The sequence below is a fragment of the Monocercomonoides exilis genome (assembly GCF_001643675.1).
Source record: "Monocercomonoides exilis strain PA203 chromosome Unknown scaffold15-1837935, whole genome shotgun sequence".
NCBI lineage: Eukaryota > Preaxostyla > Oxymonadida > Polymastigidae > Monocercomonoides > Monocercomonoides exilis.
Window position 1 is genome coordinate 728,123 of NW_027150560.1, and position 26,878 is coordinate 755,000.

The 26,878-nt window shown below is 36.2% G+C and overlaps 4 protein-coding genes across 4 annotated transcripts in view; all 4 read left to right on the forward strand.

Annotated features, from left to right (window-relative positions):
* Positions 1–11,864: 11,864 nt before the first annotated feature.
* Positions 11,865–12,758, forward strand: MONOS_17396 (uncharacterized protein). The gene is made up of 4 exons (XM_067870312.1): positions 11,865–12,077; positions 12,124–12,241; positions 12,306–12,579; positions 12,632–12,758. The coding sequence occupies exons 1-4, from the start codon at positions 11,905–11,907 to the stop codon at positions 12,640–12,642; spliced, it is 576 nt and encodes a 191-aa protein (XP_067729951.1). The 5' UTR covers positions 11,865–11,904; the 3' UTR covers positions 12,643–12,758.
* MONOS_14855 (uncharacterized protein) lies at positions 12,750–14,230 on the forward strand. The gene has a single exon (XM_067867692.1). It carries the CDS (start codon positions 12,773–12,775, stop codon positions 13,730–13,732), a length of 960 nt encoding a protein of 319 aa, XP_067729952.1. The 5' UTR covers positions 12,750–12,772; the 3' UTR covers positions 13,733–14,230.
* A 357-nt stretch (positions 14,231–14,587) lies between these two features.
* On the forward strand, positions 14,588–26,201 carry MONOS_14856 (uncharacterized protein). The gene is made up of 3 exons (XM_067867693.1): positions 14,588–14,735; positions 14,800–15,028; positions 15,080–26,201. The coding sequence occupies exons 1-3, from the start codon at positions 14,605–14,607 to the stop codon at positions 25,415–25,417; spliced, it is 10,698 nt and encodes a 3,565-aa protein (XP_067729953.1). The 5' UTR covers positions 14,588–14,604; the 3' UTR covers positions 25,418–26,201.
* The window catches only part of MONOS_14857 (uncharacterized protein), a 1,103-nt gene continuing 379 nt past the window's right edge, over positions 26,155–26,878 (forward strand). The window contains exon 1 of the mRNA XM_067867694.1: positions 26,155–26,878. This exon is cut by the window's right edge and continues 111 nt beyond it. Coding sequence (XP_067729954.1) covers positions 26,205–26,861 — 657 coding nt within the window. The 5' untranslated portion in view covers positions 26,155–26,204 and the 3' untranslated portion in view covers positions 26,862–26,878.

Sequence of the window (26,878 nt, forward strand, 5' to 3'; positions counted from 1 at the left end):
GGTCTTTATTCGTTTGAGAAGTTCATTTGATTATCATCAATTATCCATCATTTCAAAACCGTCCTTGCTTCAAAAACTTCATTTCGAATTTCTTCTAAAGTTATATTTTCCTCTTTTCTCTCTTTCTTTTCTTTCATTCTTTCATTCGCTATTTCCGGGTCTTCACTATTTCTTCCCAATTGTTTTGTCAATTTTGTTGCAATTGTCTTCACTTTTTTCCATATTTCTTTTGTCGCTCACATTTCATCTTCAAAGAATTCAATATTTCCAAAAATAACTTCCGAATCATCAATGGCCTTCCTCCTCGGCTCAGCGCAAATCTTTCATTTTTATGTGTTTTCTTCTTCAATCCTCCTTCATGATTCTTTGTGTATGATTGTTTTGAAATAAACTGGAAAACATCTCATTCCGAGCTTTCGTTTCTTTTTTCGCAAAGCAGTCATCGCTCGTCGATGAATCTTTAAGAAAGTTTAAAAGATTGGTCAACAGTATTGAATCAAATTCTTCATCATCTTTCCTAAAAGTCTTTTATCTTTCGATTCTTCATTTGATGACTTCAAAGCTTTTCATCAAAAACTACAAAAAAATAAATTTATAAAGTTAAAAAGAAAATAATAAAAAAACCTTCAATTTTGTTGATGAGTCCATTGTTGCCAATGACAATTTTCTTTCCATTCTGTTTTTAAGTCAAAGGCATCGTTTGTCATTGCATTCCCCCTTTCCCCAAGCGAATAAAGGTCATAGAAGAAAGTCACCATTAAAAAGGCACTTGAGTCAGAAAATTAATCTATTTCATCTTCAAAGCGCTTTGTGTCTTTCTCAACAAACGTTTTTTGTTCAAAAAACTCTTTTAACAGAACTGCTTATATTTCAGATAAAAATTGAATATTGTCTTGAAAACAAAAAGGAATATTAAATTCAAAACAAATAAAGACTTTAAAGTCTTTCATGCCTCAAAATCATCCATTTCCTGCAAACAAAATATATCTAGTGGGAACAAAATAAAACCCTTTTGCATTCAAAAAAGAGCATGAATAAAATATTGTATTGCTTTTTAGTTGCATTTGAGCGTTCATATGAGTCATAAGACCGGAAAAAACAGAAAATACAAAATGCAGGAAAAGAAGTTTTATTATGGTCCAGTATGTTTTTTTTTTTTTTATATTTCAAATTTCAGAGAAACATCAATAAAAATATTGATAAAAATGTGTTAGTTGAAAAGAATTATTGGCATATTCACAGAGAACGGGGCAGCTTTGATCTGACCCAGTATTTTTTTATTTTTAGGGTTAAAATTCCAAAATAATCACTGTATTAATTGATTGGTTTAGGTTTTAGGGTTAGCGTAACAGATCTTGGGTTTAGGGTTATGTTCCCGCTCTTCTTTTTAGGGTTAGCACTCGAAAAAACTTGATCTTTTTTGGATTTTTTGGGTTAGGGTTAAGCCAGGTTTAAGTTGAGTCATAAGAAAGCAAAGCTGGGCTTTGGCTCGAGTAGCGCAAGCGGTAGCTACCTCGACCATTGATATTCCGTTGGTCAAAGGTCGGGGGTTCGACTCCTGCCAAAGCTCTTTTTTTTCTGTGTTTTTTATTATTTTTTTCAATGAAATTTTTTTGCCCCGTTCTCTGTGAATATACCGAATTATTTTTATTATTATTATTGAATCTTCCTTTTTAAAAAAAAAGTTTTTTAAAGGCAACCACTTTGCTGTTTGTCAACAAGGGATGAAGAAAAATAAAAAATAAAAGTCAAAATGTTTCGAAAATAGTTCAATTTCGAAAAATGGATAACTCTATTTTAATGTCACTCTAATCTTTTCATCTTCCTTCTCTAAATTCACAAGATAAGCATCAACAGTGGAGAGTCAATAATCTCAATCTCCTTTGCAAAGAAAAGATGGAAATTCCTGAAAACTGATGATGATATCTTCATATCCCTCATTCTTTTTTTCAAACACTCTCCTCTTCAGCTCTTTTCTTTTCGCTTCTTCCAATTCATCCTCCTCTTCTTCTTTCAATTTCATTGAAGAATTCATAAAGAACAGAAAGTAACCAAGTGTCACATTGTTATTTAATGTTTGTTGTTGAATCTCCTCCAAAATGAAGTCAATAGCCCCTGCGCTTAGCAACGAGCAAACACTCACAGTTCGCAGAGGAGCCATCATTTGAAAAAGTACTATGCATTTCCAGTGTAGCTCTCTTTCATTTCCTCTTGTGGCTTTGCACAGATTGACAAGACAACGAATTAATTCTTCATTTTCGTCATTCAACTGTTGGATGAACCAAAAATAGGAACTCAGTGTTTGAATCCATTTTGTTGTAATCTGCACTTCTTTTATTTCTTTCAATTTGAAGTTCAATTTCTTCAAATCCACACTTCTTGTCAGTTCTTCCAATTCTCTTTTCGCCTCTCTCACAAAATGCAACTCGTTTACAACCACTCCTTCCAAACATTTATTGGTGGACAATTGGTTTATCATTAATTGCCAGACAGACTGATATGCAAGTTGTGTCAGATTGAAATGTTTTTGATGATATTCTATGATTTCTTTGATTTTTTCCATGATAAATTCTTGTGTCATTCCCTTCCAAAAAAATAACAAATATATCGATAAATGAAGCAAAAATAAAATCATTAAATAACATAACGAATTATTCAAACTTCCCAATGTTCAATGTTGTTCAACGCGAGCAAAGACATTTCCACTTCGTTTCGTGCATCTCCGTTTTCATCTTTGTTTGCAGCCGCTTTCAGAAGGCAAGACACACACACAAGAAGCAATTTCGATGAAGCTCCGCTTTTCAGAAAAAGACAGCATTCGCAAAGATCAATCAAGATCTTATCATTCTTTTTTTCATTTTTCTTCTCTTCCTCAATAATCATCCAAACAATTCTGTTGCCCAACGAGGATTGATCAAATTCGAAACCTGATATGTTTTTAATCGCTTTATAATATCCCATGTTCTTCAAAAATGTTATAGCGTTTTCTGCAGACAGTTTCTTTTCTTCAATCATTTGTCCTTTTTTATTGAACAACTCTTTTGAAAATGTTGATTCAAATTCTTTTTCATCCATTTCCTCCATCAAATCGTTCATTTTCATGATTTTTTCTTTCAATTCATCTTTTGTGCAATGATCCAGTTCATGGAGCAATTCTTTTGGAATTGCAAATAATAAATGTTGAGCATTCTTTGAAACAATCAAAATTTCTCAAACGATTTATTTTTTCTTTTGTAGACATCTTTCGATTTCCACAAGCAGGTTTATCACTATCATTCGCTTTCATACACCAAAAATAATTCAAATTCGAAAAAGAATAATTCAATTTCGTAATTAATAATTCGAAATCGAAAATTAATAATTCGAATTCGAAATTAATATTTCAATTTCGAAAAAAAATAATTCGATTTCGGAATTAATAATTCAAAATCGAAAAAAAATAATTCAATTTCGTAATTTATTAATTCATTTTCGAAAAAAAATAATTCGAATTCGAAAAAAAATAATTCGATTTCGAAATTCATTATTAACTGAAATTTTTAATTTTTCTCGAGAATGGATTTCAGAAAAGTTCAAGTTATTTTTTAATTAATCAAATTTTATTTCTCATAGAAAACTGTTTTTTTTATTGCAACAATCAATAAATCAATTTTTTTAAATTTTTTTTTTCATTTTCGAAAATCATCACTCAAATATTAATAATTTTAAAAAAATTCATTCTATTGAATAACCAAATAAAAATTTAAAAAAAATTTAATCACGATAATTGAATTATTTCTTCACAATAATGTGATTGTTTCATTGGCAAAATTCTGAATAATATCGGTTTTAAACATGAAAATGTATTTCTTTCCTTTTCAAATTAACTTTAAAATTAATAAATTTCAATCAAAATGAATGAAATATGTTGAATGAAAATGCGTCATTTTTCAAATGTTGATAAACAAAATTTGCTGATGAGATAAAAATTTAAAGAGTTTAAAACCCCAAACACAAGTTATTCATTCCACAAATCAAAAAAATTCACGTTTCGAAATTGAATTATTCTTTTTCGAAATCGAATTAATAAATTACGAAATTGAATTATTAATTTTCGATTTTGAATTATTAATTCCGAATTTGAATTATAAATTTTCGATTTCGAATTATTAATTACGAAATTGAATTATTCTTTTTCGAATTTGAATTATTTTTTTTCGAATTAGAATTATTTTTGGTGTAATACTTATATTGATAAAACAATATTTATTCAAAATTGTTATTCGCCTGACAAAACAAAAGATATCCAAAACATCGTTGGTTCAAAATCAAAATAAAAATATTTCAATTCAAACTCACGTTGTTTTTGCTTTTGGAAAAGGTGTACCAAAGAAGAATTTTTAATGAATCGATTTCTCCTGTTTTATGAAAGATCATATATGTTATTTTTATTATGAATTTTTCGGTAATTGCACAATTCACGACCGGCTTGGATATTTCATGAAAAGGTTAATTATGATATAACATAAACACACACACACACACACACACACACACACACACACACACACACACACACACACACACACACACACACACACACACTATTTAAAACGTGAAAATTAATGTTGAAACTCACAAAAAAAAATAAAATTGAAATCATCATATGCAAATATGTCTAGAAGGAACGATCAAATTTTTTGATCAACACATTTTCAAAATAATTGGGTCAACTTTTTAATGGGACTTTTTCCCTTATTGGCACTTTTTTTGTTTTTGACTGCCAACTTTCAACAAACGTTGATTGGCTTTCAGTACTTCAAAAAACCTTTTTTTACAAGTTTAACACAATTTATTTACAGTTTGTTTTTTAATTTTTGCTTATTACACATTGAGAAATTACGTTTTTTTGTTAAATTTGAAAGGACTTTTACCAGCCAACTAGGCAACGTCCAAGAAATTGGATACATGTTTCAAATAGCAATTACTATTATCTAACTACTTTTAAATTCTTTTTTTTCATAAACACTTTTTTCTTGTTTTTTTCACATTTCATTTTTTTAACAACATTCTAACATAAAACCGATTATTTCTTTGTTAATATAATGAAATGATAAAAATAAAAATTTGATATGATAAACAAATAGTCTAATAATAAAGTATTGGAAAAATGAAACATTAATTTTTTCTATTTGTCAAGAACTTATCTTTTTTTACAAAAATTTGATCATCGATTATTTTAAGAAAGCTCCATTTGTCCGTTTTAGTTAAATAGAAAAAATAAATGTTTCATTTTAACAACACTTCATTATTAGGGTATATGTTTTTCATATCACATTTTTATTTTTATCATTTCATTATATTCACAAAGAAATAATCGGTTTTATGTTAGAATGTTGTTAAAAAAATGAAATGTGAAAAAAACAAGAAAAAAGTGTTTATGAAAAAAAAGAATTTAAAAGTAGTTAGATAATAGTAATTGCTATTTGAAACATGTATCCAATTTCTTGGACGTTGCCTAGTTGGCTGGTAAAAGTCCTTTCAAATTTAACAAAAAAACGTAATTTCTCAATGTGTAATAAGCAAAAATTAAAAAACAAACTGTAAATAAATTGTGTTAAACTTGTAAAAAAAGGTTTTTTGAAGTACTGAAAGCCAATCAACGTTTGTTGAAAGTTGGCAGTCAAAAACAAAAAAAGTGCCAATAAGGGAAAAAGTCCCATTAAAAAGTTGACCCTAATTGTTTTCAAAAAAAAATTGGAAGATCATGAAATGAAAATACATCATCTGAACAAGATGTCCCACAGCACTGATGATACATGGGATTGGTTTCAAAGGGATGTTTTGGATGGAAGATTCAAACAGTGCACGCAATGAAGAATAGAAATGTCTTTATATAAAAAAATCCTATCTCAAGACAATGAAGATGCTACCGATGTGACAGAATTATTTGTTTGCTTTCAGGTTTATCCATTGAAAATCAAAAAGTGGGATTAAACAAAATCATGCATATTCTGTTATTCAAATGAATAAAATTTTCAATTACACAAACTTTTCTTCTTCTTGGAATTCACAGAAACTCTGTTTGTTTTTGTCATTTTTTGGCTGCAGCTTCCGTGTCCAAAATTGCAGTTAATTCCTTTGAACCTCTTAGTGGTCTGAATTCATTCGTGGAAATTGACGATGTAATTTTGCACATAAGGAAATTTCACAAAGGACGTTTGGAAAAGCAAATTTAGTTGTTTGGAGCAGTTCAAAGAAATCCTGAAGGAAAACAAGGAAAACTTTTCATTATTCGTGTTCGAAACAGGAAAAATTACACATTAATACCTATCATCAAATCCAATAGTTTGCCTGGAACGAAAAATAATAGCGATGAATGGAAAGCTTATGTATCTCTGGAAGAGATAGGGGATACACATAAAACTGTTTGTCACAAGTATCACTTTCGTGATTCAGAAAGCGAAATTATGATGAATATGATTGAAGGCATTTGGAGTCAGTTTCGCTGGGATATGCCAAAAAATGGTATTAGAGAAAAATTTTTAGACGATTATATGCACTCATTTGTTTTTTGCAAGACAAGAGAGCTATCATTTGTGGAAACAATCAAAGCCATTTGCAGATAGAAGCCATAAGAATTTGTTGAAGAAGAGAAGGAAGACAATGAAGAAGATGATGATGAAGAAAACGTTCCTGAAATGGAAACTGAAGATGAAACAACTCATAATGATTCTTTGGAAGTTAGTGACGGGGCTGAACATTCTGAATATGAGCCAGAATAAATTCAAAACAATTTCTTTTGCTCATCATTGTTTATTCGCATCATACACCAAAAATAATTCAAATTCGAAAAAGAATAATTCGATTTCGGAATTAATATTTCGATTTCGGAAATAAATAATTCAAATTCGAAAATGTTTATTTCAATTTCGAAATTCATTGAAAACAGAAATTTTTTATTTTTCTCGAAAATGGATTTCAAAAAAGTTCAAGTTATTTTTTTAACCAGTCAAATATTATTACTCATTGAAAACTGTTTTTTTTATCGCAACAATCAATAAATCAATTTTTTAAAAATTATTTTTCATTTTCGAAAATCATCACTCACAAAATAATAATTTTATAAAAATTCATTCTATTGAATAACCAAATAAAAATTTAAAAAATCCAATCACGATTATTGAATTATTTCTTCACAATAATGTGATTGTTTCATTGGCAAAATTTTGAATAATATCGGTTTTAAACATGAAAATGTATTTATTTCTTATTCAAAATAAGTTCAATCAATAAATCTTCATTCAAAATGAAAGGAAATTTTTTAATGAAAATGCATCATTTTTCAAATATTGCTAAACAAAATTTGCTGATGAGATAAAAATTTAAAGAATTTAAAACCCCAAACACTAGTTATTCATTCCACAAATCAAAATAATTAACGTTTCGAAATTGAATTATTCTTTTTCGAATTCGAATTATTTTTGGTGTTCCTTACATAATAAATACTGAAAAAATAAAATTTATATCTTTTTCTTTAGGTAAATGGGATTTTGATCATTTTTTTGTAATTAAAAATCTTCACATTTCCGCAAGGAATCAATAAGAATATTGCACGAGAATGATATAATGTTTCATGTATTTGCTATATTTAACAGAATTTCAAACGGTCGTATATTGTGTAATAACCAATTTTTCTTGTAATGTTTTCATTATCACAGAATATTTTTGATTATTAATCGAGAAATGTTGCTAACTTCTTTTCAACAGATTGTTGTTTTCAACTCAAGGAATGGGTCAGTTTTTAATTTCAAAAATTATCAGAATAGGAGATTTCAGATTTTTGAGTGAATAAACGTTACTATTTTGGTGATTTTTTATGAAAATATGAATTTTTTCGGGGGGTTGAATTATTTATTATCTTCTGCAAACAGTTAGATAATAATCATCTCCAAATTTTCTGAATTGAAACGATTGCAAAAGTGGATGTTTTTGTTGCATACAAAACAATTTTTTTGAAGATAGCATTTTCACTTTTCAATGCTCATTATCAAAAATGCAATTCAAATATTCAAACAGAATATAGTGACAGAAAAAATATGATTTCATAAATAATCACCCAAATGCACCAAAAATAATTCAAAAGGAGGTTTTTGTAATCAAATTGACAGTTTGAAAGTTCGAAAAAAAAAAGAATTCAATCGAAATAAAAAATTTTGCATTCGAAATGAAAATATCTTATGTTTTAATAGAAATAAAATATATTCGAAATTTTAGAATTTTCAGGAAAAATAATTTTTTCCTGAAAAAATTTCTCACGCATATGATAATAATAACAACACAAAATAATTACCGATTCAAAAGTCTAATGAATGATTTTTTTATAAAATTTCGTGAGAATGTGAATTAATTTTTGTTCAGTTTCAAACAATTACAAATTCAAATGCAAAAAAATCTATTTCGACAGTCAAATTTATTTATTTGTTTGCATAATATCCATTTTGAATGAAATTGTTATTTTTTTTTTTTTTTTTTTTTTTTTTTTTTTTGCATTAATTCTCATTTTGAATAATTATTGGCATATAAAAACTTGAGAATGTTTGATATTGAACGAAAAGACCTTCAACATTTTTTAAATTAATCATTGTTTTTTTCACAAATGAAAGTGATTTGTCCCATGTTCTGAAATTATCTGAAATCAAGAAAACATTTGAAAAAATTTGAAAAAGATAATTAATGGAGTGTGAAAACTATTTATGTTCCTTTTTTGAAGGAAAATACAGACATTCAAGCCTTTTTGACACAATGCATAATATTATTGTTTCTCCCATATCTTTTTTATCCAGTTCATGTTTCAAAATAAATCTGAATTTCATATCCGAAAACGAACAACAATGATATAATAACATAAATTTTACAACATCAACCAACAGTCCAAAAATTATCCGATTTTATTCATTTTTAAGATCACAAATAGATAATCAAAAACACATAATTTTTATTTAAGAATTCCTGAAGTTAAATGTTTTGTCCAATGTCAAACTTATTTTCATGAGATAAGTGAATGAATAATAACTCCTGATGATACGTTTTTTCTTCCAAAAAAATATCAGTTTTTATGAACCATTCGATATTGAAAAGCGTATTAAAGCCATGGAATGATAATTACCATGGGTGCTTAACCCGCACCCCGGTGCCAAACCCGCACCCTGCAAATTTCTTGAAAATAAAGATATTTATTTTTGCTTATCACAGTTGTTCATTGATAGTGAATTTGATTGAAACTTATTCAAAAAAATATAACATTTTATTTTTTTATGAAAAGACTTTCAAAAAATTGGATTTATAATATTTTTATTTGGAAAAGAACTTTATCTATATTTACTGAAAAAGAAAAAAAGAAGAGTTCAAAAAATATGTGCATGCTTGTTTGTTAATGTATTTTCAAATATCTTTATTAGTTTTTTGGATTTGAATTATTCAGCAACAAATTTCACTTTTTATTTTATTGATCAATTCCATTAAAATGTGAAAAACGAATCGAAAGTTCAGTTGCTGCATTGATAGAGGTTTGTGAAAATTGTTTAAATATGTTTCTATTTAAGTTTTGTATTTTTGATATTATTGCTAATTATTTTGTTCTATAACTCATCTGTTTTTTAATTTGAATTATTCAACCAAGTTATTCATTTATTAATTTGTTTTGAATATTTTAAATTTGATAAATTGTTTCCATGGTTTAATTGTTATAACATATTTATTGTTGATGTTGGTCAAGTTCTAATATTTTTCTTTTGTGAGTTTTGGTGATACTGATTTTTTTGACGATTATTTTAGTTATTTTATTGTTTTCAAAATTGTTATTTACGTTCTGCGTATTAATGTTGTTGAACATTTGAATGTTTTATTCACTTGTCACAAACATGTCAGATTTGCAAATTATGAGCTTTTTGTTTTTATTGATATTTTCTTAAAAAAACTGTTGTTTTCAAAATAGCTATTTTTTTACAATGATTGTGATGGAATTCATTTAATCTTTGATTTTGTATTCATTCTATCACCAAGTTATATTTAACCTGAACTGTCGTATTCAAAATGATAATCACACTGAAAAAATGATATTGCTTTTTTCACTAAGGATGATAATGGAAAAAATATTTAATTATCAGAAAAATAAATTAGACATTCATCGATATAACTTTGAAAATGTGAAAAAATTTCCAAAATGTTATAAAAAAAGTTCAATATGAAAATTAGCTCACAATTTTCATGAAAATACGTTCATCCTTGACAACAAATATTTTTTGCAAATTATTATTTAAGAATAAAAAATAAAAAATTGTTTCAAGAAATTTGAATGATATGATTGGACTGTCTTTGCTTATCAAAAGCAAAAATTTGCAAAAAAAATGAATTGAAAAGAGCTCTGAAATACAAGTGAAATGAGAAGAAAAGTATATGAACTGACAAATGAAAATATGTTTAATAAATAAAATAACAATTTTCAAATGAAAAATCTGCATTCATGACAATTCAGTCACATTCAATTGCATGATCACAAATTTTTAATGAAATTTAAAATTTGGAAAACACATGCAATTTGATATTATTCACATGATAAATACTTTCAACAAGCCAATGATAACAAGAAATTTTGATGATAATATTGAAAGTTGCAAAATGTTTCCTGATCAGTGAAAAACAACAATTCAAAATTTGATTTCAAAAACAAAAAAATAATAAAGTGAATAAAAATAAAAGTGTTTGAAAATTATGAAAATAATTATCTTCATTAAAAAAAGTTAAAAAATAAAACATAAATCATTTTTATCATCAATCAAATATAAATGAAACACAAATCAACCAAAGATATCGTATACATCGATAATAACATTAAACATTCAAGATTTTAAATAATAAAAGCAAGTTTTCATTGAAAAACATTTGAAACAATTTTCACAAACCTCTATCAATGCAGCAACTGAACTTTCGATTCGTTTTTCACATTTTAATGGAATTGATCAATAAAATAAAAAGTGAAATTTGTTGCTGAATAATTCAAATCCAAAAAACTAATAAAGATATTTGAAAATACATTAACAAACAAGCATGCACATATTTTTTGAACTCTTCTTTTTTTCTTTTTCAGTAAATATAGATAAAGTTCTTTTCCAAATAAAAATATTATAAATCCAATTTTTTGAAAGTCTTTTCATAAAAAAATAAAATGTTATATTTTTTTGAATAAGTTTCAATCAAATTCACTATCAATGAACAACTGTGATAAGCAAAAATAAATATCTTTATTTTCAAGAAATTTGCAGGGTGCGGGTTTGGCACCGGGGTGCGGGTTAAGCACCCATGGTAATTAAAAAAAAAAAAATTAAGATAAATAAAAATGAAAATGAATGAATATCAATAAATAAATAAATTGATAAATTGACGAAAAAATAAAAAAAATTAAATAAAAAAACACTTCAAGGAACAAAGGGTTCATTAACATATCTTCTCTGTTATATCAGAAATATATAGATAAACACAAAATCATTGATAATAGTGGTAAATTTTGTGTTTGTTGATAATTTTCTTTAGTGATTTTAAATGTGATTAAAAAATATCACACAAAATATTAATCTCTATTCTGTTTGATAATATGAATATTTTCAATAGCATGCATATATTTATTCGAATATCATTAAATATTTTGAAACATATAATTTCTTCAAAAAACTGCATTTCATCACTTAACAATCTGATATTCAAATATGCCTCTATTGTATTTCATTTCACAGTTATTTAAAATCATTCTATCACTGAATTTATAATAAAAAAAATAAGTTATCCAACAATTGCGAATTTTTCTTTCAAGAAAATTTTTTATTTATACAACGATCTGATAGTTTTTTAAAAGAGCAGTAACTCAACATGTCAGAAATAAATATTGACGACGAACTTGCTGCTTTACCTATATTTTATCCTGGATACAAAAAAATTGAGGGAGACGAAAAATACAAAACTGTGGAGGTGTTCAACAAAGTCGTTGATATAACATATAAAATAACGCTTCATATTGAAAAATATCCAAAAGAACCTGCATTGCATGCTCATTTTTTGCTTTATTTTATTTGATTTGTTGTTTGCTAGGGTATCAATTTCAGATTACTCGAATGTCACAAGACCAACTGTTTTAAAAATTGAAGCTGATGCAAATAAATTCTCGCAAAGTCATCCAGGAGAATTAATAATGATTGAACTTCTTGATGTATTTTTATAATTTTTTAAAACAATCAAACAGATATTTTTACTCTTTCATCTAATTTTCTCAGGAAGTTCAAACTGCTTTTAGAGAAGTTGACCCGGGAAAAGAAAAGGCATGCGGACCTGAACAATGCCCAACATGCATTGCAAAGGATTCTTGCACACAAGATATTTTAGATAGCGTAACAGATGAAGACATTGAAGCTGTTCCACAACCTTCTTTTATTACTTCAGTTTCAACACAAAATAACATTTTAAGCAATGAAGAAGCATTGAAACCAAAGCAAAGCCTTGTAACATCCGGGCAGTTAAAGCCAGACACCAGTTTTGATCCAAAAAAAGGCATGGACATCTTTTAAATTTGAAATTTCATTTTTTTTCCCAATATATTCAGAATTATTTTAGAAACTCACGTCAGCTTTAGTTCTAAAATTATTATTTTGAAAAATTTCAACATTTCATGACATATCATTAAACAATCATTTTTCATGCTTTTAATTGAAATTATATTAAAGATCGTTATAAGATCATTTCTATGGAGGAAAAGATTAGAAAGAAGTATAAAAAATACGCAAAAGACCGTTCAATTAGCACAAAAGAAGTTAAAAAGTGCGTTGAAAAAGTTGGAGGATCAATTACAGAAGCACAAGCTCAGCAGCTTTTGTTTCAAATGGCTGGGTCTGATCGTCGAATGACAGAAGATGAATTTACATATGGAATTATGAACTATGTACGCCCTGGATCTGCGCCAGTCCTTGGAGGTGGACCGATGCCTTACGGAGCTCCTCCAATGTATGGCTCTTCAACTCCTTATGGCGCTCCAGCTCCTTATGGAGCACCGTCTCCATATGGAGCGCCACCTCCAGCTGCTCCATTTGATCCATTTCAAGCTCGGCAGCAACTTGTTTCATATTATGCTGGAGCTTGTTCCGATGGTGTTGTTGAAACAAAAGAAGTTCAAGCTGCAGTTACAATGTTTGGTGTTGTGTGCGATCCAGCAACTGCAACGTCTTTAATTCAACAAATTGCAGGTCCAGAAAGAAGAATTACTCAACAAAAATTCGTCGAAACAATTTTAGGATTTGTTTGCTCAAGAAAAGGTCTTCCTCCTCCACCTCCTCCAGGATATGGTGCACCACCACCTCCTCCTGGTTATGGAATGCCTCCGCCTCCGCCTGGCTATGGAGGATATGCACCACCTGCGCCTGCTCCCTCTGGCTATGCACCACCTCCTGGTGCTATTACCTATGGTCCTGGAGCTACATATCCAAATCAGACTGTTGCTGCAGGGCTTGCTTCATTTTATGCTCGTGCTGCTGCCGATGGAGCAATCGATTCAGGGGAAGTAATAAAAGCTTGCAATCAGTTTGGAGTTGGATGTGATCAAGCAGGTGCCGCTCAATTGTTATCGATTGTTGCTGCACCAGAAGGAAGAATCACACAAGATAAATTTGTACATCATATTGGTGTATACGTTACAAGAAACATGAATTAATTTTTGGGTGGAGCGTTTTTATAAGAGAAGGATGAATACTTTTTGAATCTTTAAATGTGGAAGCCATTGAAAGGTAGAGTTTTCGTACATAGCAATGAATGAGTGAATTTTAGCAGGAAATTACAAAAGATGATTTTTATTAAGTATCTTTTCAAAGTTAATTTGAATTGTGTAAAAATGAAATAATCTATTTTTTTCTGTAACAATTTTATAATTTTTTTTCTTGAATACAAAAAACTATCATCATTTTTAATTTTTTTGACTTTTCTTTTGTTAAATTTTCTGCTGTTATTCATTCATTTTTTCAAGACACAGAATTTTCTTGTTGCTTGCTTGTTTGAGTTTTTTATTGCTTGATTTGTATTTTTTTTAGACGTAACAGATTTGGATATTCAAAGTTTTTCTTGTAGATTGAAGCACATCAACTGTATCTACATGTTTTGAATTATACATTAAATGATATTTCAGAAAATCAACAAAGAATTCTTATTAACAAAGTTTAAATCCTTTTAACAAATTTGTCAACTTATGCATTCAATTTTTTAACGAGAATTGTGCAAATTATTTTGCAGCAGCCCTCCAGTCACAAAGATAAATTAGCAACTCGAATTTATTTCCCTCAAGTATTTATCATTCCCACTTTTTTACCCCTATTCTGAAATATTTTCTAAGATTCAGATAAAACATATTTCACATTAAAATGATCCATTGGATATTCGTCTCTTTGAAAAGTTATCTTAAGGAGCATCCAAAATAATCAATAGCATTATGAAATCAATTTTTTAAATATTAGTTTGTTCATGGACTTGCAAGAGAGAGAAGATTATTCCATTTCTTTCAAAAATGAATAAAATGGTTTCAAGATCTTAGAAATGACAGAAGGAAAGCAAGTTCAAGGGATAAAAATTATCATCGATGCCATTCCCATGTTTAAGTTTAAAGAAATTAAAACTTCTTGTGAAACAGTGAAAACTCTTGTTTCAAAGAAGGATTGCACGATTTGGTTGACAAATTATTAATGTTTTTTAAAATTTTTTATTATTGTATTAAAAACAAAATTTTAACAGCAAAGCTGTCCACATTGAGCCTATAAAAATGTGCATTAACTCAAACAACGTTAAGCTCATTGAAGCAAGTCTTTCTTGCTTGAAGATATGGATCAGCTGTGGTTTTATCAGGGGAACATCCGCTGCCGGATATTATTCGAAAAAGAAAACAGCTTTGGATATTGTAATTGATCTTCTTGATCAAGCAAATCATAAAAGCACACATCTTATTCCCATTTCGATTGTTGAGGTGTGTTTTGGAAATACATTTTGATATTTTATTACGTCAATAATTTTTCAGGTACTCGAAGCAATTTTTAATTCAAAATATTGCACGGTTCGAGAGGAGCGACTTACGACTGCACTTACAATATTTTTAGTTGCATACACAAATTGTGAAGAACCTGAACATCAAGATCATGCGTTAAACGCACTGAATAATTCCGTTCATAACGTTTTTATGAAATTGCAGGAGCAATACGAAAAACATGGAGCCATTCAAGGAGCAATTTTAAAAACATCGCATGTCAATAAATCTCAACGAGCAAGATTGAAGGCAAAACACGGTGCTGCTGCTCCGAAAGAGAATGACAAAGAAGAAAAAGACGAGGCAGAGAAAGGACTTGCCGCAGAACTCACAGATCAGGAGCTGCTGTTGCAGTTTATAGCGCAGCGCCAACCCCAGTTTCAGAGTCAGTTTCGACTTGAAACGCTTAAGAAAGGAACAAGCAAAGCCGAGCTGGAAGGAGCAGAAGGGGAGAATGGAGAAGGAGAGGGAGAAGGCGAAGAAGGCAACCGAAAAGAAGGAGGAGACGGACAAATTGAAGCGAATGGAGGAGGAGGAGGAGGAGGAGGAGATGATGACGATGATTGGAAGCTGCCTGTTGCCGAAGCCAAGCTGATCACTTTGGATGACGACGAAGAAAATGAGGCGGAAAGAAAAAGAGAGGAAGAGAAGAAGGAGAGAAGGAGGAAGAGGAGGGAAAGAAGAGAGAGGAAGCAGAGGGAAGCGCAGGGGGTTGAACAGGGAAGGGTTCCGTCGCCTTCTTTGAGCCCTGCATTGGATGAGTCGAGTGATGATGATGATGATGATGACCTTGATGACGACAACGAAGATGATGAAGAAGAAGGCAAAATGAATGAAAAAGCGCAAGAAGCAGCAAAGACGGGAACAGAGACAGAAAAGGAAAAAGAAGCTGGAGAAGGGAAAGAAGGAGAAAGCAATCAAACATCCACAGCCTCACTCACTGTGCCTTCTTCTTCCTCCTCTTCTTCTTCACAAGCAGAAGGCGACGGAGCGGATGTTCCGTTCATTCCGTCCCGCAAGCCTTACATTGCCTCGTCTGCTTCCTCCTCTCTATTCACATCAACAGCTGCCTCATCTAACTCTTCCTCTTCTTCTTCTTCTTCTTCTTCTTCTCTTGCCCCGCTTGCCTCTGTCTCCCAACTCGCCCTCTCGCACTGCATCAACTCCGTAGTGAATGAGCACTTCAATCCAAGCAACGCTTTCCCCCACATCATGTCCTCGTTCCCTTACACCATCGATGCTCTTATCGATGCATGCAGGCTGCTGGAAGACCTGTGCAACATCGGCTCAGCAAGGCTGGAGGAGAACATAGGCATTTTGACGATATACGAGTCGCCACACATCAAGAGGCCTGGAGAAGGAGGGGAAAAAGAAGGAGGAGAGAAAGAAGGAGAGAAAGATAAAGATAAAGAGAAAGAGAAAGAAAAACCGGAAGACTCAACGGCGCGTGCTGCGTGCGACACGATGAAGCTTCTGTGCCTGTCTGCTGTGCACAACCTGCTCTCCAAGTTTCCTCTTCTCTTCCGCTCGTTCCTCGACTTGACTCTGGCGGTGCAGCGGTGCGTGTGCCCGCTGGTGCTGGTGAACTTGAAATATCCGCATCAGCACGCCTTCCGCTTCTCTGTCGCTATCACGACGCATCTGCTGACCATCACTGGGCTCAGATTTAAAAGAGAGATGGGAAAAGTGCTGAAGGTGCTTATTCAGATACTGAACACACAGCCGTTCCCGAAGAAGGAGGCGGATAAAAACAAAGAGAAGGAGAAGGAGAAAGATAAAGAGAAAGATAAGGACAATCAGTCAGATCTTGTTCTTCCCAAGGGCCTGCAGCTTGAGGTTCTGCAGTCGTCCATTCTTGATCTGCTTCTCCCTGCGCTCAGAGACGGGAGCGTGATGGCCAATATCTTCCTCACATTTGACTGCGACGCCTACGAAATGAACCTTTTGGAGCAGCTGCTGCACGCTGTGCGGAACTTGGCGGTGTGCGGGAGAGAGAGAGAAGTAGAAAGGGAGATTGAGAGAGAGGTGGAACTACAGAGGGACAGGGACAGGGACAGAGAGAGAGAAAAAGAGAAAGAGCAGCAAAGCAAGACGGTTGATCAGATTGCGATGCATGCGATGAATGCGATTGTGATGGGGCTGACTGACTGGAGCGAGTCTTTGGGGAATCCAACTGTTGTGCCGGTGCTGCAGGACATGGCGATGGGGAATGCAAGCGGAAATGCAATTATCGCCTCTGCTTCTTCCACTTCTCTGGCTTCAGCTTCAAATGCTTCATCATCATCATCTTCTTCTACTGTGAATAACCAATCAACACAGAAGCAGTCAACAGGCTCAGCTAAGCCCATCCCGCCTCCCCCAACCACCACTTTCAACTCTTCTTTCCTCGCCACTGCAGCCATCGACCCAATCATCACCCGCACAATCCGCCTGTTCAATGATTTTCCTTCGAATGGAGCACAACATCTGATTCATTTTGCACTGTGCCCGCCAACACCTGAGGGAGTAGCGAATGCACTGTGGAGCTACTGCGAGCATAATGTGAAGACAGCCATGGATGAAGCAGCAAATAAATCATCATCATCAGAAGAAGAAGAAGGCAAAAAATTACCTCCATCCATCCCCTTCATCACGAAGCGAGCCTTAGGCAAGTATTTTGCTCAGCCTTGTGAGTTTGTGGTGTCTGTCCTTCGATTCTTCCTGAACCATCTCCCGCTCACCACGCTCACGCCCGATGCAGCGGTGCAGCTGGCGTTTGGGTCGATCTTTTCTCTGATGGGCAGTGCGAATCGTGTGAAGGAGATTGTGTTTTGTTTGGCGGAGGAGTATTATAATCAGAACCCAGGAATGTTTGTGGATGTGGATGGGTGCGGCGTGGTGTTCTATTTGATTGTGCTGGTGTATGCGGGGTGGTGGGGAAAAAAAGAAGAGGAGGAGGAAAGGGAGGAGAAGGAGATGAAGAAGAAACTGGGGAGGAATTGGAAGAAGGAGAGGAAGATGAAGAAGAGAAGGGAGGAGATAAAAGCGATGGAGGAAAAGAAAGAGAAGGAGAAAGAGAAAGAAGGAAAAGAACAAAATGCTGACAGTGTCACAGCTGAAAGCTCAGAACAAAGCGAAACAGGAGAAAACAAAGAAAACAAAGAGAATAAGAAAAAAGAAGAAACTTCACAGCAAATTGCTCCGTTTCCTCTGCGTCCTTTGCAGAAAAGACAGAGAAGAGTAAGCAAGCTGCGTGTGGTGGAGAAAGACGTGTTTGTGAGCGAAGGAGAAGGAAGAGGGCAAGGGGAGCTGTTTTTGAGTGCAGTGTTTGACAGGGTGTGTGGATATTTGACGGAACATAACATATTCAATGACAGGAGAGAAGAGGAGAAAGAGGAGAAAGAAGGAGAAAAGAAAGAAGAAGAAGGAGCTAAAGAAGGAGGAGAAGGAAAAGAAGATAAGCAGAACGAGAAGAAGAAAGAGTTAGAGTTAAGCGATAGGAAAGAGACATTCAACATGGCAGTGAAAGCAGAAGAATGTGAGCTGGTTGAGCTGCCAGAGGAAGAAAAAAGGATGAGATTGAGCAAAAACCGGTTGGAACTTATGATTTTTGAGATGAACGAGAGGAGGAAGATTGAAAGACGGATGGAAATGCAGAAGAAAGAGAACAAACGTGTGAAGCGATTGAAAGAGGAAGGGTTCACAGAGAAGCAGATTGCAGAAAGCGCTGACTGTATTTACATTGGAGAAGGAGAAGGAGAAGAAGAACTGAACAGCTCAACTTCTTCTTCTTCTTCTTCTTCTGTTTCTGGTAATAATTCTGTTAATGGACGCACTTTCACTCGTGTCACAGCAGCCAAACCAGATTTGGACGATATCAACTTGGCAGACGAGGCAGAAGATGGAGAAGAAGGAGGAAAAGGAATTCTCTCAAAGGAATCTTCCTCTTCCTCTTCTTCCTTCTCTTCCTCTTCTTCCTCTTCAATCATTGCGCTTTCCCTCGACTCCTATCTCAGCAGCCCCAAAAACGCTGCTTTCTTGAACCCTGTCTTCCTGGACAACTACTTTGTCGATCTTGACGATATCCCTCTTGTAGTGCTGCCGATGATGAAGTCAATCGAATCTGTGCCAAATGGAAGGCTCAGAGCTTTGTCCACCGCCACACACGCTCGCGCCTTGCTGTCTGTTGCAATGCCCATTGTGCACTCGATGTTTGCTGACCTGCTCACTGCTGCATCAGAAATGGCGCCTTTGATCTCTTCCATCCCTCTTCCTTCAAATGTTTCGATTGCTCCTGGCGCTTCCTTTGCAACGTCACCCACAATTGCACACGCAGAGCAAGTGAAAGTGTGTTTATCATTGTTCCGGCACATTATGCACTTGTGCTGTGTCTTTGAGCTCGAAGTGGAGAGAGAAATGGCAATGCAGACGATCTTCAGTGTCTGCTGCTTCAACACGGACAGGCCCTTGCAGGAGATGCACGTTGATGCCATCCGCACAATCCTCTCTGTTGCTTCATTAAACGCAGAGGGACTTTATCTCCACCGCAGCTGGCGCCACGTGCTGCTGCTGTGCTCGCATCTGCAGAGGTTGGGAGTGTTGAGTGAGGGTTTATCAGCGAAGGAGATGGAGTTGGCGTTCTCAGAAGGAGAAGGGGAGATGAAGATGCCAGGTGCAATGGATGCTCCATTGTATCAGGCACCTTCTTCTTCTGCTTCGCAGCAAAATGCTTCAGTTCCACAATCAACTCTTTCTTCCTCTTCATCTGCTGCTTCTTTGCTTCCACCCAACGCTTCCTCTTCTGCCTCCACTGCTGTTGCGTTCTTTGCTCAGCTGGCTGAAATCGCAGCATCGTCCACTCGCAAATGCGGTGTGACCACACAACCTTCCGTCCCCTTCTACCAGGCGATGCAGATGGAACAGCCACCGCTGTGTCCATTGGGAGTGAGGAGAACGAAGACAGCTGTGCGCAACTCGGTTCTGTTGTTCCGGTCACTGGGGATGACAAAGTCAGAAGTGGAGGATGTGTTTGCATCCAGTGTCGCGATGTCTTCGCAGGTGTTTGTGGAGTTTGTGAATGCGCTGTGCTGGGTGAGCAACTCAGAACTGGCTGACGCCTCAGCAGCAGCTGCTGGTGCTGCAGCGAATGAGAGAGATGGAGTGAATGGAATGGGTGGAGGAGGAAGTGGTGGTTCATCATCATCTTCTTCTTTAACTTCCTCTTCTTCATCCACATCATTGACACCTGACAGAGCACAAGCAATTGAGAGCAGCAAGTTATTCTCCTTGAAGAAGATCCAGGAGACGATTTCTATCAACAGTAAGAAGCGTCCTCTGTGCGTGTGGGACATCCTGTTCCCTTCAGTGTCAGCACATCTTGTGCATGTTGTGCTTGATTTTCAGGCTCCGAATGTAAAGGCGCACGGAATTGGCGTGTTGAGAGCGTTTATTTCAGAGCTGTTTGGAAGAGGTGATCTGCCTGCTCCATTGCCCATCCCGCTGTTTGAGGTGGAGACGGAGATGGCGATTGTGAGAGGAAGGAAGGAGAAGGAGGCAAAGAAGTTGAAAGAAAAGGAAAAGGAGAAAGAGAAAGAGAAAGAGAAAGAGGAGAAGAAAGAAGGAGAGGAAGGAGACAAAGAAGACAAGCCGATGCCGATGGAGCAAGCCGAAACAAAAGGAAAAGGAGGAGAAGATGAAGAAGAAGACAACGAGCCACCGCCAGCTGTGCCTGCTGGTGAAGGAGTAGAAGGAGAGGCAGGTGAGTCATCAGCTCCACCAGCCATTCCTCCTGCTCCAGAGGACGAAGAGGATGAAGATGAAGATGATGAGAATGAGAAAGGAGCGAAGAAGGGAAAAGAAACAATGATGCCATCGCTGGATGTACCAAACGAAGGAGAAAAAGAAAAAGAAGAGGAAGAGGAAGAAGAGGAAGAAGAACCTGTTCAACTTCCACCTCATCCCCTCCTCCGCTTCCTCCCTTGGATGCCTGTGCAATTAGCATTGCTCAAACAAAAAGAAGTTTTTGCATCATCTCTTCAATCATCATCATCAGCTTCTTCTTCTTCTTCTTCTTCTATTTCACCTTTCTCTCTCTGCACCTCCTCCAACGATGCTGACCGCCCCCATCTCTTCTGCCTGCTGACTCTTCCGCAGCGCAAGCGAAAGTACCATTCTGTCTCTCTCACAGGCGAATGGGACAACTACACCACAAAATACCCAATGACACTGAACTTAGCGAAGAAGCGCTGGGAAATCAATTTGTTAGACGAATCTGGTTTGCTCAAGAAGAACGGGGTTCATTTCACAGACAGACAGTTTGTGCGCTTCCGCTTCCTTGTCAACCAGAAGGAGTGGCTGCTATGCTCGCAGTATGGAACAGGGCAGGCAGCAGACGGCACGATTGTCAACACAGAATATCTGAAGTTCGATGTGTCTCTACCAAATCATTACTCTGCTTCTTCCTCTTCCTCTTCCTCTCAGTCCTCTCCTGATAACTCTCTCTTATACAACTCCACCGTCTCCACCGCCTTCTCCTCCGTCTCTGCGCCTCCCCCGTCTTCTTCCTTTGTGGTGCCTCCAGTGTTCTTCATTCGCACCTCTCGGCAGAAGAAGTACCTTTCTCCATTAGAGACACTCGCCTCTGCTCGATTAAGTGACCCGCTGAGGCAGCAGCTTCTGGACTGCGTCTCATTCTTAATGCAGATGCTGCCACACTCTTTGCATTCTGGCTGGAACGTGCTTTTTTCTGTGCTCAAGTCGTTTTCTCGCCACGAGCAGCACCTGCAAGCGGCGTGGCTTTTGCTGCAGTCAGCCGTTTTGACACATCTGCCCAGGATTCTTCCCTTTGGCATTCAAGACCTGGTGTCAGCGGTTGTCTCCTTCTCGAGAAACAAAGTGTCGAAGAGCATTTGTGCCGACGCGATCAAGATTCTGAGGGAGATTGCGTTTATTGTGTCTGGCGAATCGCAATCTGAGGTGTTCAGCACGATGATCAGGAAGAAAGATGCACCAGCGATTGATTGGGAGAAAGAAGAGAAGGAGAAGGAGAAGAAGAGAAAAGAGAAGGAGAAAGAGAAGGAAAGAGAAAAATTGAATAGAGGCGATCTTTATGTAGATGACGAGGAAAACGACGAGTTCAATGAAGTGTTTGGCATCGAAACAGACGCCGAAGCTGAGAAAGACAAAGCGCTTTCTTCTTATCTTTCTTCTCGTTCTTCTTCTTCTTCTTCCGGAGATTCTGCCTCTTCTGCCGCAACTCGCCCCATTCGCAAGCTTCCTCTCTCTTCTTCCTCCTCCTCCTCATTTAAACCTTCTCCTCTCCGCAACATCCGCACGTTCCGCACGCCGCTTCTCCTGCAGCGCTCGTCTGATGCTCTGAAGGAGCTGTTCACGCTGCACCGTGCTGTTTATAATGACAAGCATCTGATTGAGCTGTGGTTCCCGATCTTCCTGGGACTGTATGAGACGTCTGGTGAAGAGCGGATGGATGTGATGATAGCTGCGTATGGCATCATGATTGAGTTGCTGGGAAGGTTTGGCAGCAAATTCACTCGCTCTTTCTGGCCGATTTTGTGGAGAGGCATTTTGCGTCCAGTGTCAGAGGACATGAGAATGCGTATTGTGAACTATGCAGCGATGAGGAAGAAAGCGATTCGCGACCAGAGGAATGCGGTTGTTCAGGAGATAGAGAGAGAGAAAACGATGAAGGCGCAGCAGATGGAGATGGAACAGAAAGCGCTGAGGGCGTCGGCTGCAACGAGCGTGTCACAACCACCGCCGGAGATTAAAGGAGGAAACATGATGGCCTCAATGGCTGGTGGTTCTGGTGCTTATGTTCCTTCATCATCATCATCATCTTCTTCTTCTTCTTCTTCTTATCGTTCTTCCTCTTCGATCGATGCAGAGTCAAATGAGTCGATGTGGCTGAAGACGATCTTCACACCTGTCATGCGCTCTATCATTTCTGTGTTTATTCAGCATCACGCAGATCTTCTGTTTCCATTGGACTCGATCTACGAGATGACCACAGATGGATGTGTGCTGAAGGAAGGAATGAGCCCGGAGTTTGATGAGGAGGATGAAGAAGATGAGGAAGAAGAGGAAGAGGAAGAGGAAGAAGAAGGGGGGAAAGAAGGTGAAGGAGAGAAAGAAGCAGCAGAAGATGAAGCAGATGCTTCCTCTTCCTCTATTCTTCCATCCAACAGGCCACAACCGCCTTCTGAACCAGACTATTCTGTGTTCATTGAGCTTATCACTCTGCTTGCTGACTGCATTTTGCAGCCACTCGAGCAGTTTGACGACGCAGGCGTATCGCTTCTGACGGAGCTTGTTTTCAAAGGCGGGAAGAAGTTCACACGGGAAATGTGGGACATCACAGTAAAAGTGTTCAACCAGGTGTTTGAAGGAACGCTGCCGACACAGCTGCTGCAGCTGAATGTGGCAGACGATAAGGAGAAGAAAGAGGAGAAAAAGGAGAATGAGAGAGAAGATGAAAGCAGCATAAGAGCATCATTTGAGACAACTTGTGCATCAGCTTCTTCTTCTTCTTCTTCTTCCACCTCCTCAATCGATTTTTCGCCCTTGCCATATAAAAAGAGGATGCTGCATCCACTTATTGCACCGTTTGTGATAGACGAGCAGACAGTCAAGAGGAAGTGCTGGATTCAGCACAACCTGATCAAAGGGATCGAAATGATCATTCAGAACTTTGCATTCAAGATTGATGCAAGTGACTTTGAAGAAGGAGAAGGAGAAGGGGCAGAGGAAGAGGAAGAAGAAGAGGAGGAGGAGGAGGAAGAAGTTGAAGAAGAACAAGAAAATAACAAAGATACAGATGCTCCTCATCCATTGAAATCATCCTCATCAAAAGATTCCAAGCCAAAACAAGGCAATAAGAAAAATCAGAATAAGAATAAAAAGAAGAAGAAGATGTGTTTGACAGAAGACCAGATCTTCAGCCTGATCAACTGCACGCGCCGAACGATGATGTTCACCCGCTGCTTCAACGAAGACGCCACAACACGGGTGAGGCTGCAGAACATGTTCCCGAAGATCCACCCTCCTGTCCTGTGGAATCTGGAGACACCGGCTTCTGTCAGTTATTTGACACTGCTGTCTTCACTGGCATTCACAGTGGAGAAGAAAGAAGAAGGAGAAAGAGGAGAAGAAACAATGAAGAATACTGCCGCAGAGCCGCACGAGGAGCAAACGAAAGAGCCATCTTCCGTTCAAGGGAGGTGTGATAATGCCTCGTCTTCGGCTTCTGCTCAGCAGTCGTTCAAATTCGAGCCAACAAGCACAGCTGTGCCTTACTCCATCGCAAAACGTGCCTGCGATGCACTTCTTTCTGAGCTGTTTACGCTGCTTTCGTCGGCTGCAGCTCTTATTGCTGTGTCGAGGAGACTTGACAATACTGTTCCTGCTTCTGGTTCTTCTTCCTCCTCTTCCTCTTCTCAGAGTGGAAGTGGAAGCAATGCTGCTTATTCTGCTCAGCAAAGCAGTTTGCCTGCTGTTGCATCGGGCTTGCTGTTGGAAAGAGATCACCCACATCCACTAAAGCAGCTGCAGCAAATGCTGCAAGAACATCCTGACTTCCAAAATTACAAAGAAGCAGATAACACTCAAAACTGTGTTCCTTCTCCGCTTTCTTCTTCTGTTTCTTCAGACAATTCAACCTCATCCAACGCACAACCATTGAATTCTTCAATGAACTTCTCATCTGTCGAGTACTGGCAGCTGCGTTATCATTCATATTGCACCACATCGATGCCACGTGAGATGATTGCACAGCTTCTGAGCGGTTTCCACTGTGCTGCTGAACACAACTTGGTGAACCCTCCGCCGGTTGAGGCAGTGGAAAAAATGATTCAAAAGATCGGGTTTGTGGAGATGGCAGAAAGAGTGAAAAAGTTGAATGAACAGAGAAGAGAAAAAGAAAGAGAAAACCAGAAAACAAATGCACATTCAGATAACAGTGCACTCAGCGCATTGCCGAACAACTACGATCCCATTGGAATCGACACAACCACACCCATCACATACCAGGATATCATAGATGGTCGCATATCCCCCTCAGTTGTGTCACAGACGTCATACATCAACCAGACTGCCCCAGTCATCCAGTGTGTCCTGCAGATCTTCCTCTCGCTGCCCGACCATTTCCTCTTCCATCTGCAGCACCTGCTGTTTCCGCTGCTGATTGTGGTGGCTGACCACGACGTGAGGAACTGCCGGCTTTTGGCGCTGATGCTGCTGGAGAGAATGCACCAGCTGTGTCTGCCGTGCCCGCCGCCGAGCATCCACCCATTCTTGCACACGGCGGAAATACCACGATCACAGAGAAGCGGGAAGTAGGAAGAAGGAAGCAGGAAAAATCAAAATTTGGGAAGGGAAAGAGAAAGGGAAAACTGGTATTGGGGATGAAAAAATGAGTAAATCTGAAAGAGAGGAAGAGAAGGAAGAGAAGAAGGGAGTTATTTTTTAAGGATTGGTTGAGAGAAAAGTTGTTGTATTAATTCTTTGAAAAATATAACAAAATGTGAGAAAGGTTATTCTTAATCACAATGAGTTTTCGTATCTTCCCTATCTTATCTTGATTCATAGCAAATATATTCCGTGTTTTGCTGCTTATCGTCATGATCGAATTGTTTATGTCATCATAGCTTTTGTTTAATTTTCTGTCTTTCATCTCTTTTCTTTCTTTTGTTTTTTATTAATTTTTATTTTTCTTTATGCGTGTGTGTTTGGAAGGGCAAAAATTGCATAGAGATAAAAAAACTTTTCTTTTATGTATTTTCTCCTTTCGGATGCGAAGAATTGTAATTTGGATCATTGCCTTGTTCAAATAGAGATGGACGCATTATTTTTTTGTATTCAAAATGGTTTATGCATTTTTTTTGAAACATTTTTGTTTATTTTCTTCTATATTTGCAATTCCGTATTGCATTCGCTCACAGAGGTTATTGAATTTTTAAAAACTTGTCTATATGATTTTGAGTCTATATCAGTCTTCAATTTTGATATTTCAATTTTATTGATCTAATTTATGCATATCCCAAAATAAATCATAACAAATATATTTTTCTTTTCCCATATTCATACGAATTAATAAGTTAAAAGGAATTTTGTTGTAAAAAAAGTGATGTCAGTACCACAAGAACAAGCATATAATGTTCAACCTATGTATCCGCAAAACGCTTATCCTGCTCCGGGTCAAAATTACCCACCCGTCCAGCAGGGTCAACCAACAATTGTTTACACAACAACTCAACCTACACAAGTGTATCAACCAAATCTGCATGACCCACGAACATATGAAGGGATCAATTGGTCAAGCTCAATAAGCACATCTGTTTCTGGAGGTGTTCCTGCATGGGGGCAAGGACAATTTGAGTCCTCAATTGCATATCTTGCATGGTTTGCATCATTTTTTGGATTTGCAGGGATGCAAAGGATATATCTTGGAGATATTATAATGGGGGTATTGTGCTGTTTAACTGGAGGATTTTGCTGCATCGGTCAATGCGTTGATCTGTGCACAATTGGATCAATGGTTGAAAGCAGAAACGCCGAAATTTTGAATTCGGTCAGAGAGAAAATGAAAGTTTGCTCGCAAGCACCCCAAACAGTTATTCAGGTTGCTCAACCAAATTACATCCCCCCAGCAAATTATCCAACTGCCTACTCTGCACAGCCATGTCCAGCGCCTGCCCAATCACTTCCAGCCCAATCTTTGCCCGCGCAACCTCCAGAAAATTTGGCCATTCCAGCGGAACTTCCTGGTGAAAATTTGAAATAAATAATGTTATATTTTCA